At 32.5% G+C, this 14,438-nt stretch overlaps 1 protein-coding gene across 2 annotated transcripts in view; it reads left to right on the top strand.

The window, feature by feature from the left end:
* Nucleotides 1–14,438, top strand: part of LOC132739752 (protein naked cuticle homolog 2-like) — a 70,031-nt gene that overhangs the window by 33,973 nt on the left and 21,620 nt on the right. For both annotated transcript variants that reach the window (XM_060727538.1, XM_060727539.1), the window contains 2 exons: nt 1,267–1,348; nt 7,395–7,507. In XM_060727538.1, coding sequence (XP_060583521.1) covers nt 1,267–1,348; nt 7,395–7,507 — 195 coding nt within the window. The remainder of the gene's footprint in view (nt 1–1,266; nt 1,349–7,394; nt 7,508–14,438) is intronic.

Below are 14,438 nucleotides of genomic sequence, written 5' to 3'. Positions count from 1 at the left end.
AACTTGGCATTTAGAAAGCTTATATGAAGACCTGGGTTGGTATTGCATTTGGACCCCGTGGGTCAAGGTTAAAGTAACTGTTACTAAAAATAGAAAAATGGTTTCCGGACAATAACTAGAGTTAGGAATGAGATATTGTTATCAAACTTGATATATAGCAAGCTTACACTAAGACCTGGCTTGGTATTGCATTTGGACCCCCTGGGGTCAAGGTCAAGGTCACTGTTACTAAAAATAGAAAAATGGTTTCCGGACAATAACTAGAGTTAGGAATGAGATATTGTTATCAAACTTGGTGTATAGCAAGCTTATATGAAGACCTGGCTTAGTATTGCATTTGGACCCCCTGGGGTCAAGGTCAAGGTCACAGTTATTTAATGGTTTCCGGACAATAACTAAAGTTAGGAATGAGATATTGTTATCAAACTTGGTGTATAGCAAGATTATATAATGACCTGGGTTGGTATTGCATTTGGACCCCCTGGGGTCAAGGTCACTGTTGCTAAAAATAGAAAAATCTCCGGACAATAACTAGAGTTAGGAATGAAATATTGTTATCAAACTTGGGGTATAGCAAGCTTATATGAAGACCTGGGTTGGTATTGCATTTGGGCCCACTGGGGTCAAGGTCACTATTACTAAAAATAGAAAAATGGTTTTCTGACAATAACTTGAGTTAGGAATCAAATTTGGTGTATAGCAAGCTTATATGAAGACCTTGGTTGGTATTGCATTTGGACCCCCTAGGGTCAAGGTCACTGTTACAGTGTTACTAAAAATAGAAAAATGGTTTCTGGATAATAACTAGAGTTAGAAATGAGATATTGTATTCAAACTTTGTGAAAAGCAAGCTTATTCAGAGACGCCAGTAGGGATTACAATTATTTGAAATATTTCTTTGTACACAGTTGATAGTTTGTGTTGAAATTTTTCTTCAGACTACTTATTTTTCAAAAAGTCAAATTTGCTGGTGGGGGTATTAATCACCTTCAGTGATAGGTCTAGTTTAGCATAGGAATAAGTTGTTATTTAGCACGGGAAAGGCAGACAAGTCTCTATTAAGATATTTAGCATGGGAAAGATTAAAGTTTTTATTAAGCATAGGAATAAGTTGTTATTTAGCACGGAAAAGGTTAAAGTTGTTATTTAGCATAGGAATAAGTTGTTATTTAGCACGGAAAAGGTTAAAGTTGTTATTTAGCATAGGAATAAGTTGTTATTTAGCTTAGGAAAGATTAAAGTTGTTTATATTTTGTATATTTTCAGGAGTTATCAATCTGTCTGGAAGATAAACAAGACAATACAGAAGTTAAAGAGACAAACAAGGATAGTAATCTAGCTCTGAAAGGTAAAACATATTCTGGTGAAGGGCAGATTATAAGTCCCCCCCCCCCCCCCCTATGTTAAAGTAATTTGAACAGCTATATAAACAACAATGTAGGATGAAAGTGGCGGACTTAGTTTGTTTGTTTGATTCAGTTCATGAGAGACAATTGAAAGATACAAGTGCCTGAGTACCGGCGTAATTGGTGCTCAAATTACTAAATCATTTCACATAGAAATCGTCAAGAATGGCTTATTTCATGGCTTGAATTTTGCCAATCCACAAGTGTCTAAACAGAAAAATGCAAATTGTTTTTCCAGGAATCTTTAAACAAGCAAACTTTTACAAGTGATGCAATTAATTTGAATATCCATTAATAGATGTAGATTTTTTTAATGAAATTTTAATGGAATTGGAAAAAAGGGAACAATTTGCTACATACATATATTTATTGTACTCTTACAAAAATTGAGAAAATTACTGTACAACAGGAAACAAAGGCAGACATAAACGATACTTTTTGTCTGATAAAATGCACTTTGAAATAGTTGGTTTAAATTGCAAGCTAAACATTTCATGTACTCACACAATTAAATTTGCAAGAGTATTAAAAAAGAGTTGAATTCTAGACTGGCTAGCGGGGAGAAAATAAAAAGTGAATATTTAAAAAAAGTCAAAATGCTCCAGTTACAGTTTCCCGTGTCCTTATCTACAGGGGACCAAACAAAAAACAAAGGACAATTTTTTTGCCTTTTCAGAAAAGACATTTTTCATTTAACCAAAACCCAAACAAGTGAAAAAGTTTTACGAAAAATTTTAAAATTAAAAAAATCCCTGCCCTTTTAAAATTTATTATTGGGAAAAAACACATACTTAAAGTCAGATTTTTGGGCTATAAAGGAATGGAACATTTTCCCTTTTTTCCCCTTTTAATAAGCAACTACTTCCCTTTTTTTTAGGGTAGAAATCTAAAGCATTTATTGCGATGCATTTTCTTTAAGGGGAATTAAAAATTTTGAAGGTACTGAAAAATTCCAGCTGTAATAGTTACAGCTTTTGATGTTGAAACATTTCACTTAACTAGTCAGTTTGTATGTATAAATGTATGTAAATTATCATCAAGATTTTTCTGATATTAGCCGACTTCCAGTGCAAGCAGTGATAATTTCTTGTCTATGACATTCATTTCATTTTATTATAAACACATTGAGGGTTCTCTTAATTTCTTGTTAAGGGCTATATAAATTTCATGTTCCAATTGTATTTAAGAGAACATTGAGGGCTTTATAATGTTTTCAAGCTAAATATATGTAAAGAACACATGGAGGGCTTTATTAATTTCTTGTTAAATATATTTAAAGAACACAGTCATGGAGGGCTTTAATAATTTCATGTTAGATATATTTAAAGAACAAATTGAGGGCTTTAATAATTTCATGTTAAATATATTTAAAGAACACAGTCATGGAGGGCTTTATTAATTTCATGTTAAATATATTTAAAGAACAAATTGAGGGCTTTATTAATTTCATGTTAAATATATTTAAAGAACAAATTGAGGGCTTTATTAATTTCATGTTAAATATATTTAAAGAACAAATTGAGGGCTTTATTAATTTCATGTTAAATATATTTAAAGAACAAATTAAGGGCTTTATTAATTTCATGTTAAATATATTTAAAGAACAAATTGAGGGCTTTATTAATTTCATGTTAAATATATTTAAAGAACAAATTGAGGGCTTTATTAATTTCATGTTAAATATATTTAAAGAACAAATTGAGGGCTTTATTAATTTCTTTTGTTAAATATATTTAAAGAACAAATTGAGGGCTTTATGAATTTCACGAGTGTTGAGTGTTTGATAATACTGATACTTAAGTCATTTTTTCCATTTTTATATAAGAATTAAAAAAAACAAAAAAACAATTACTGTGAATAAAAAAAGTAATGATCTGATTTTTATAAGCATTATATGAAATATATGTGAATATAGATCATTAACTTAATACAATTTTTTGTGTCGCCTTGAAAAGGTGACATATAGGGGTTACTTTTGTCGGCGGTGTCGGCGGCGTCTGTGTCGGCGTCGTTGTCGGCGTCCTCTAAAGCTTGTCCGGAGCATAACTCAGTCACTATAAGTCTGAATGACTTCAAACTTGGTATGCATGCTTCTTTCAATAACCTGAAGTGCAGTGCACAAGGACCGGTACTCTGCAGTTCTTATTTTTTGAGTTATTGCCCTTTGTTAATTTTCATACTTTAATTTTGTCCGGGCCATTTCTCTTCAACTAAAAAAAGCTATGGACTTGAAACTTCATAGGATGATAGATCTCATTATTAAGAAGTGCAGTGCACAAGAACCAGTTCTCTGCAATTCCTAATTTTTGAGTTATTGCCCTTTGTTAATTTTCATACTTTATTTTTGTCCAGGCCATTTCTCCTAATGTATAAAAGCCATGGACTTGAAACTTCATAGGATGATAGGTCTCATTAAGAAGAAGTGCAGTGCACAAGAACTGGTACTCTGCATTTCTTATTTTTTTGAGTTATTGCCCTTTGTTTATTTTCATACTTTAATTTTGTCCTGGCCATTTCTCCTTAAGTATAAAAGCTATGGACTTGAATCTTCATAGGATGATAGATCTCATTATTAAGAAGTGCAGTGCACAAGAATCGGTACTCTGCATTTCTTAATTTTTGAGTTATGGCCCTTTGTTAATTTTCATACTTAATTTTTGTCCAGGCCATTTCTCCGAAAGTATAAAAGTTATGGACTTGAAACTTCATAGGATGATAGATCTCATTAAAAAGAAGTGCAGTGCATAAGAACTGATACTCTGCATTTCTTATTTTTGAGTTATTGCCCTTTGTTGATTTTCTTACTTTATTTTTGTCCTGGTCATTTCTCCTCAAGTATGAAAGCTATGGACTTGAAACATCATAGAATGATAGATCTAATTGATAAGAAGTGCAGTGTACAGAAACTGCTGCTCTGCACTTATTATTTTTTTAGTTATTGCCCTTTGTTATTTTTCATATTTCATTTTTGTCCTGGCCATTTCCCCTAAACTACATTGTTCACAAGGCGACACATCCGACTCGCGGAGTTCTAGTCTTTTATATATACATTGTATATGTATACAAATAAATTAGTCCCTATATACACCTTCAAAACACATAAAACTATTTTGATCTTTGAAAAAAACATTATATGTAACCCTTTGAAGTTCACACATTAAAGACCATTCTTGAAGAAAGTATATTGAGATTTAAGCTTGAAAAAGTCATGTTTTGGGTTGTTGTGGGTTTATGTAAAGAATACATTTTAGTGGTTTCAGACCTTTTATCTTAACATTTATTGGTCTATGTAGCCAGGGCTTCCCTTTGAACACAGACTATCCTTTTTCCCTTTATTTTCCTGTGATTTTTGTATATGGTCGTTCATATTTCCTGTTCAAACAGTCATGAAGTTTAAAACTTTTAAATTGTTTGTAATGTGATCTGTGACATGGTCAAGTTGCCATATGACATTCAAACCAGTCTAACCTTCTGGAGTGAGTTTTATGTAAGTTTTAAAGCTTTAATTGTACCTGATAGCCTGACTTCAATTCATATTTATTGTAATATTGTATTGTACACATAATTTATAAGAAATAAATTTTGATTAAATCTAACCCTAACCCTGATAAATTTTTCTACTGCCCACTGGCACTGTCTTGACATTAATTGTCATGTTTAAAAAAAATATGTTATTATAATTTTCTTTTGTTTGTTTAAATATTTCGTTTAATGTAAATTGTTTTATTTGTTATTTATAAAGTAATGTATGAGGCTATAATTATATTGAATATGATTATCTTTGTTATAAGGAGGGTCTAAATTGAAAGAATAACGTTTGTAATAATCCAGCAGCTTTAAGGTACAAATTCATCTGTTAACCAAATCTGACTGGAATTTTTTAAAACATCTGTTTCATGCACCTTTTGTTCAGGATGTGAAAGGGGGTAGGTCAGTGGGAGACTGGAGTTGTTACAACTTTGGGTTCATAGAAACTAGGTTGATATAACAGTATGTTTTTGTTTATCGACTTTTTAATAAGACCAGAGTGTCATATCTATTCTAGCTAATTGAGGGAATTAAGCGAAATTATAACATGAAAAACCCAGACATCTGTCTGTTCCTTACTGATTTTATGGAGAATAACATCCTGAAGATGTAAGCGAGAAACATGTAATTAACGCCCTTAAATGGAAAGATTAGACCGAATTTGTCTGTGAATTATTCAAGACAGCCACTCTTTAAGTATCATTGACAGCCAGAGAGCTTTCGTTTCCTTTGATGGACTAAAATTCCCTCGTAATTTTTTATCCCATTTTTTTTCCGCGGAGGTTTTTATAGTCTGTCGTAGCAGCATGCAAAATGAACCTCTCGTTTTATTGATGATTTTATAAGATTCCACAATGTGAAATAACAATTCTGTTTGATCATTGGATGAAATTACAATTTCATTTCTGAAATGAACAAGAATTGATGATATTAATATTTTTTGCTGAAGTTACCGTATAAGGTATTGTAAGTGCGCCATGGTACCCTCAATTGGTATAGGATAGAATCTCTTTCAGTTTTTATCTCCAGGACCATCTTATTGTCACTTGGAAGTTTTGTTTGATCTGTTTTACAATTTTATTCATAAAACTTAGTTTTCTAAAAAAAATTCAATCAAAACTTTTTAAAAGTGAAATGTTGATCACCATTTCTGTTTGTCTATACAAGAAAACAGATTGCTTATCAAAAAACAGCATGGCTTGATTAAACAATAACAGTTTGAAGTTTAAGTATATTTTATTTGTTGTATTGTTTGTCTGTAAGTTCAAAACAGTCATTTTAGTGCATTTGAATGTCTTTGTGTTATTTTATAGGCAAACAGTGTGTTCAAAAAAGCATCTAAAAACACAGTTCTCATAGGAGCCAGATTTTTTTTTAAATTTTAATATTTTATAACAACAATCTTAATGATTATTATTAGCTTAATAATTAAATAACATGAAAAGGGACTGAAGATTGCACAAGATGAAACCCAAATTTATGCACAAGAAAAGCTATGGAAGGTTAAAGACCATATGATTTTCTTTGGTTAAGAATAAAACTTTAAAAATATTGTAAATTCTCAGTAATATGAACTTTACAATGTATTTTTGACCTGAAATAAAACAAAGTTATACCTGAAACTGCAGTGGTGCGCCTGTTAGCAAGTGCTCTGATTAGGAAGTTTACGGTACCTTTAATGACAATACCGTATTCTGAGTGAAGTTAAAAGGATACATCATTAAGTTTGATAATAGCATATTGTGTTTCTGAAAATTAAAATAATAAATTGATCTGTGTAACTGGGCGCTTTGAACACTGGATTCCCGCCGGATCTATGACTTAATATCGTATTCATAAAGAATTAATTACCACGAGACGTAGTCTTGTCAGAGAGATGCTTTAATAAAATAAAAAATAAAAAAAGGATGATCTAGATGTTAATTTCAAGAGAATATTAAAGTGGTATATCTCCTATGAATCCTTTACGGTTTATGAACCAATTAGATTTTAATGAAGTTATGTGATACAGTGTACGTGAATTTTGAAGCGTGTAATTACATTTTTAGTGCCGTTCAATAATTTAGTGGTTTGCAACCTTGAAGTGAAAAGAGTTGATATGACTGTTTTCATTGGTATGAACAGATTAAATTGGCAGAACTTTGTTCATATGTTTGTTAAATAGGTCAGATTGATGATGGAAAAAAAATGTTTCATCAATGTTCAGAAATAAAAACTATAGCTTTGAACTTGTAGACATGTTAAAACTTTTCATATTGCCCATGTGCATCTTAAAGGGGCATAAATTATCAGTGCCTTACTGTAAGTAAACACACCACCCCCCCCCCCCCCCTGCCCTTCACTCGACCCACCCTAACACATACAATCCTGACCTTCACCAGAACCACAAAAATGTAAAGTAGGAGAATAAATCAAGCCAGTAGTTATCGCTATTATATTTGATTTAAATCATCTTTTCAGTGGAGTTACCTCCCATGAAAACAGAGAATGGTAGTGGCAAGGTGTTCACGTTTGACCAGAGTGATGAGAAGGAGAAAGGCGAAAAAGAACATGAAACAACGCTCAACATTGAGGTAAATTATAGTTTGATTTCAGAACAATGGTAATCTGTATTAATTCTAGGTCTATTTCCTATTTAATATAAATTGTTACCTTAGTGCATTAACAGGATTATAAACTCCTATGAAGTTACATAAGGAGTTACCCAGTTACTGCACGAAAGTGACAATATGTGCCTAATTAAGGGAAGTCAAACTCTACTTATATCGGGTTGAATACTACATTTTGTCTCCCGATACTGAAATTACACAAAACAACATTTTTGATACTGAAATTACACAAAACAACATTTTTGATACTGAAATTACACAAAACAACATTTTCGATACTGAAATTACACAAAACAACATTAAATATATTTAGGTATGATTTATGTGATTTATGATTGTGTGGCATTGTTTAAGGTAGACCATGGGTAATGGGCACCATAAGGAACTGTAAAATTGACAACATAGGACAGTTGTATGTCTTCAAGGTCACCTGTATGCAAAATTTAAATAAAATTTACCGCGTGGTTTATGAGTTATGGACAATTTTCTGAACTAAGACCTTGCCATTAGAAGAGCTTGTTTTCAGAAATGAGGAAACTGTAAATAATCTGTAATATCATCATTATAAAATATGTTTTTCTGTTGCTCATTGTTAAGAAACAAATGATAACATTCAGGTAACACATTACACAAGCAAAATGTTTGTTTGTAAACAAAATGTTCTTAATATGTATAAAATTGTTACCCTACCCCGCCCACTTTTAACACTAATTTTACCATTTCCCTATCTAAAATGCCTTATTCAAATTATCCCTAAAATTTATCGAAATGAGGGTCTGTTTTCAAAGTTTGCCTAAATTTTTTCAAAGGTATATTAGTTGATCATGCAAAATATAAAATACTTTTACCGTGTAGTTTTTATTTTATCGAACTTTGAAAATATCTGGTATCATATTTGCTATAAATTTTGGCATTATTTAGCAAAAAAAATACCTAAAATAATTACATAATTTAAATAAATTTTTTTTTCTTCAATAATGGATCAGAGAGATACATAAATAATGTTAAAAAGAAAAAAGAAAGAAAAAAAAAGTTGCCCCTTCTGGGGTTTGAACCCACGCCCCTCAATTTCAATGTAGTTTACAAGCGATTTTAGCCTATTTGAATACTCTTCAAAGTGGAGGTAATGCATTACCCATGGTCTACCTTAATTAGTAAACTGCTACCAGTGCAGTCTGACCGCATTCTACTGTGTTGGATATTTAATTATAATATTGAAATCCCTATAAATATTAATGGACAGGTCCAAATTGATATCTGGACTAGTCCATTACACATTTACACATATAAAAAAACAGTTCCAAAATTTAATCAAGCAATTAAAAGCACAAAGACACTAAAAATTAATGTATGGAGATTTTTTAAATTTTTAATCAAGCCAAGCAATTTGTAATTTGTAAAGCAGCTTTACACACTACCCTATTTTACATACTAACCAGAAAACCCATTTGGCATCTTTTCTATAGCAGAAACATAGTTCATTCCAAGAAAATGTATTTTGGTAAAAATGCTTCAGTTGTGGTATTTATTAAATGTGAAGAAGAAAAAAACAAAAAAGAAATATTTTATGATATTTTGAGACTGATTTTATCCAAAATTAACAATCAGGAACAGTTCTAAATAAATTTGATTGTCTCTATTAATTCATAAGTTTTACTAACAATCTTATGGACACAGTCAAGCTTGACAGCTAAGATTGTTTTTGTTTGTTAGTGCACAGGTGAAATGAGTGTATTTTTTCTGACAGGATATTTAGCATAGACTGAGCATTTACTGTCTAAATACCCTGTCTGTTTTCTATGAGAAGGCTTGTAATATGTCAGAATACATCTCCCACTGCCAGCCATACATTATCTAGATGTAATGAGCAGAATTATGAGTAGAATTTCTACAGAAAATCCTGTCACATGTTCTGATCTGCTTTGCAGTATTATTATGTATTCTGATTATTCTGATGTTGAAGCTACAAAGCATTTGTAACTTTCCTCTGATTTTTGTAGTGATGCCAACAACATATCCTCGCATACTTTTCAGACAGACAAATTTTTTTATGAAAAAAAAAATCATTTGTGGGCAATATTCATCATGATAAAGGCCTAGTTTAGCAGAATTCCATTAAGCAGGCAGAATAGTAGCCAAGAAGTTAAGGTGTCTGCTTGTCAACTCAAGGGTTGTGGGTTTGAATCCTATAGGTTGGTCATGATAATGTTACACAGATTAGTCCCAAGAAGAAGCACAATCACAACCTTTTGGTCACTCTCAATTTTGTCAAGTGTGACAATTTATATAAACATGATATATGGTGTAAAATAGTCTTGTATAGAAGTGACAAATAATATAAAGCACAAGATTTATGCTGGTAGTTTCAAGGTCAGGTTCACACTTGAATGTCAGATGTCCAAAACAAGACTTGAACATTCGGCCTGTGGTTTTAATTCATAAATATCCATAGTTTCACAAATATGTTAAGGAAACATTAGTGTCTGTGTAATAATAAAACATATAAGATTTGATTATAATAAAGCTTTGATTAGATAACTAACATCTGTTCATTTCTACTCACAAACAACCCTTATTAACCCAAAGTTGTTTAACTAAAGGAAATCGGTGCAAAATTGCCTTAAAGATGTGTAATTAAAGGAAATCTGTGCAAAATGCTACTTGAACTGTTCAAATAAAGTCTCTCATTTCAAACAGCTCTATCTTACACTTTATTATTTAATCATCTCCAGAGCAGTTACTTTGATATGCTTGTAATTGCTAATGTTCCTTTTAATATTGTATATCAAAACATGCTGTCACATGACCTATGACATCAAAGGGAGGATATGGAAATATGATAGCGAAATTTCTCCCACAAAATTATTATTAACCTTTTGCATGATACAGACATATTACATACATTTATATGAATAGGTAAAAACCACTGATTGCATTTTTCCCCATGTTATTAGAGAAATTGCATACTCATGTTTATAAGATATTTGATGCTGTAACAACTTACCAAGTTTGTCTCACTTTTGTAAGCTTCTGGTTAAAATGTAACTTTAACAACTGAATTTACCCCATATTGCAAACCAGAATCAGACAGCATAGGTGTGCCTGCAATGGTTCTCTATTGAGTGGGTACTTATTTTGAAAATTTCCATGAAAATGATGAATGTTTTTTTTTTTAATAGGAGAGGTTTCTTATAAGATCTTCACTCACTGTCTGCTGATAGTTGCTTGTTTCTTTTTGCTCCAAGAAATATATATTTTGCTCCCTGTGGAATATATGGGCCATCTTCTCTATTCTTTGGTCACACTTACTTTTTAGCTCGACTATTCGATAAGAATAAGTAGAGCTATTGCAGTCACCCGAGCGTCGGCGTTGGCGTAACCACTTATGTTAAAGTTTTTGTAATAGTTCAAAATATTTTCAAAGTCCATTGACATATGGCTTTGAAACTTTGCACACTTGTTCACCATCATGACCCCAACCTGTAGACAGGAGGAGGTAACTCTTTCAAGCATTTTGACAGAATTATGCCCCTTTTTCGACTTAGAATTTACGTTAAAGTTTTTGTAATAGTTCAAATATTTTCAGAGTCCATTGACATATGGCTTTGAAACTTTGCACACTTGTTCACCATCATGACCCCAACCTGTAAACAGGAGGAGGTAACTGAATCAAGCATTTTTTTTACTATCAAGTACTAAGAATAGTAGAGCGTTGCTGTCCTATCGACAGCTCTTGTTCTCAAGTTACCTTAATTGACATGTATCATAAATTGTTTGGTGTAATTCAATAATTTTCTACCATTAGATACTTTTTTATATGCCCGAAAGGGCATATTATGTTATACCCCCTGGCGTCCGTCTGTCTGTCTGTTCGTACGTCCGTCAGAAATTTGGTTTCCGGAGCATAACTTAAGTTCCATTTGGCCCACAATGTTTAAACTTCATAGGATGATTGTCCATATTGGGTAGAAGACCCCTATTGATTTTGGGGTCAAAAGGTCAAAGGTCAAGGTCACTATTACCTTAAAACTGAAAACGGTTTCCGGAGCATAACTTAAGTTCCATTCGACCCACAATGTTCAAATTTCATAGGATGATTGTCCATATTGGGAAGAAGACCCCTATTGATTTTGGGGTGACAAGGTCAAAGGTCAAGGTCACTATTACCTTGATACTGAAAACAGTTTCCGGAGCATAACTTAAGTTCCAATTGGCCCACAATGTTCAAACTTCATAGGATGATTGTCCATATTAGGTAGAAGACCCCTATTGATTTTGGGGTCAAAAGGTCAAAGGTCAAGGTCACTATTACCTTATAACTGAAAATAGTTTCCAGAGCATAACCTAAGTTCAATTCGACCCACAATGTTCAAACTTCATAGGATGATTGTCCATATTGGGAAGAAGACCCCTATTGATTTTGGGGTCACAAGGTCAAAGGTCAAGGTCACTATGACCTTGATACTGAAAACAGTTTCCGGAGCATAACTTAAGTTCCAATTGGCCCACAATGTTCAAACTACATAGGATGATTGTCCATATTGGGTGGAAGACCCCTATTGATTTTGGGGTCAAAAGGTCAAAGGTCACTATTACCTTATAACTGAAAACAGTTTCCAGAGCATATCTTAAGTTCCATTCGACCCACAATGTTCAAACTTCATAGGATGAGTGTCCATATTGGGTAGAAGACCCCTATTGATTTTGGGGTCACAAGGTCAAAGGTGAAGGTCACTATTACATTGATACTGAAAAATATGTTTTCACGCATAACTTAAGTCCCATTTGACCCACAATGTTCAAACTTCATAGGATGATTGTCCATATTGGGTAGAAGACCCCTGTTGATTTTGGGGTCAAAAGGTCAAAGGTGAAGGTCACTTTTACCTTGATACTGAAAACAGTTGCCGGAGCATATGTTAAGTTCCATTTGGCCCACAATGTTCAAACTTCATAGGATGATTGTCCATATTGGGTAGAAGACCCCTTTTGATTTTGGGGTCAAAAGGTCAACGGTTAAGGTCATCCTTACTAAAAAAAACAACTTTCGGGCATATAATGCTCCGCCTAGCGGTGCTCTTGTTAGCTCTTAGGTTAATAAGGTCAAGGTCTTAATTTTGGCTATAAATAGATATTTGTAGAGGTGCAACAACTTGTTCCTATCCATCGAAAACTGGTTTTTCTGGGCACCAATTCAATGCCCAATATAAAAAAATAATAATTTTGATTACAAAATGTATATCAAAAATAACAATTTTGATTTGATTTTATAACTTCAAAAAAGCTTAATTGAGGACCACAAAAAAGCAGAATTGTCAACTTAAGACAAAAAGTAATTAGACATGTATCAGTCATAAATGATCAAATTGTGTTGATGAAATTGAAAGTGAATTGAATCTAACATTTGGTGAATCATTAGCAGCCCTTGATATTTGTTCCTTTCCTTGTGACAAGACCATGTTTTTGCTGTGTCAAAGGGAAATAAGGGAGCACCCATTGGCACTATCGATGTTTAAACTTTTAGTTATAAATCATTACCTCATAAAGAGATAAACTTTAAGAAGAAAAAAACACATTTTACCTTTGTAATATTATTCACTTTGCTTTGGTTTTGAGATTAAACAGAATCTGTATTAAATGTTAAGAGGCCTACTCTCAAAGCCAAAGGTTTTGATGAGCAAGATTTCTGCTCCAAGTAACAAATCTCCGTTCATCAAACCAATCATATTGTAGATCAAAGGCAAGGCATGTTGATAATTAAAAACCACCTGAAAGCGGTGTTTGTAGACTCAAAGACCTGGTACTTCTTGCCATTTTCTTTGAAAAAAATACAGCTCCTGACAGACATAGATCATGTGAAGTCAAGCTTTTAGCAAATCAGATTTATGTTTCTTCAAAGAGAAGCATTAAGGCTTATAAGGTAATTACAAAATTGCTTTTGATGATGGAAGATGGAAGATAATCAAAGACATATTCATGTCATTTTTTGATGTTTTATTGTTCAGCAGTGTGTGACACAGAATCAATGAGTTAATAAGGACATTATTATTGGGTACATTCATATTAGTCATACGGGGAAGTCAAAGACTGGGCACGCGAAGAGGGTCGGGGCTTTGACTTGCCCGGCTTTAGACTTCACTTGTATATTTAAAAGAAAATCAAATAAAAAAACAATTAAAAAATATATAGAATTGTATACCTATCAATGAAATTTTCAGTGTCAGTTCTAGTTGTGCACCGCCATTTAATTGTAACTCAATGATAATAGGTGTGGTATTCTGATAACGGAACAAATCTCAACTTTTCTGATAAATAATAAACGTCGAGTATTCCGAGTGAAAACGGAAGCGGTGCATGTAATACCAAATGACACCTTTAAAACGGAAAGAATAAAAGGAATTTCTTAACAACTTCCCAGTTCATAGGCTTTGCTTAATTTCATATTATATAAAGTAAAGGAATATCTGATTCATAAATTGCTTTTTGTTGTTTCTTTCTGGCTGATTCATGATGCCAAAATTTATACTTACTCTTTCACAATTGAATGGCAAATATTGCTAAAACTATAATTTCAAGAAAAGTCATACATGTCTTTCACAATTCAAAAGGGCCTGGGCTATTTCACAATTTGGGGATGGGGGGACCATGCATTGACTATTGTTAACTATAACTGATGAATGGTGTTTTCTACAACAGGTACCTGAAATGAAAAATTGTGTGCTTTCTAAAAAAAGATCCACAGGGTTTATTGTTGCAATTTTGTCTATTCTTCTGTGTGTGCTTCCTTCTTTTGGTTCATAACATTTTTACACTGTCAAAGCACGTTGATATTTTGACTGACTTATGGCATAATTGGTATGTTTGTAACATTACATTGGATTTATACCCTTGGATG

The sequence above is a fragment of the Ruditapes philippinarum genome, unplaced genomic scaffold (genome assembly GCF_026571515.1).
Source record: "Ruditapes philippinarum isolate M1 unplaced genomic scaffold, ASM2657151v2 ctg2395_1_1_1_1, whole genome shotgun sequence".
Lineage (NCBI taxonomy): Eukaryota > Metazoa > Mollusca > Bivalvia > Venerida > Veneridae > Ruditapes > Ruditapes philippinarum.
This window is presented reverse-complemented; position numbering and strand designations above follow the sequence as displayed.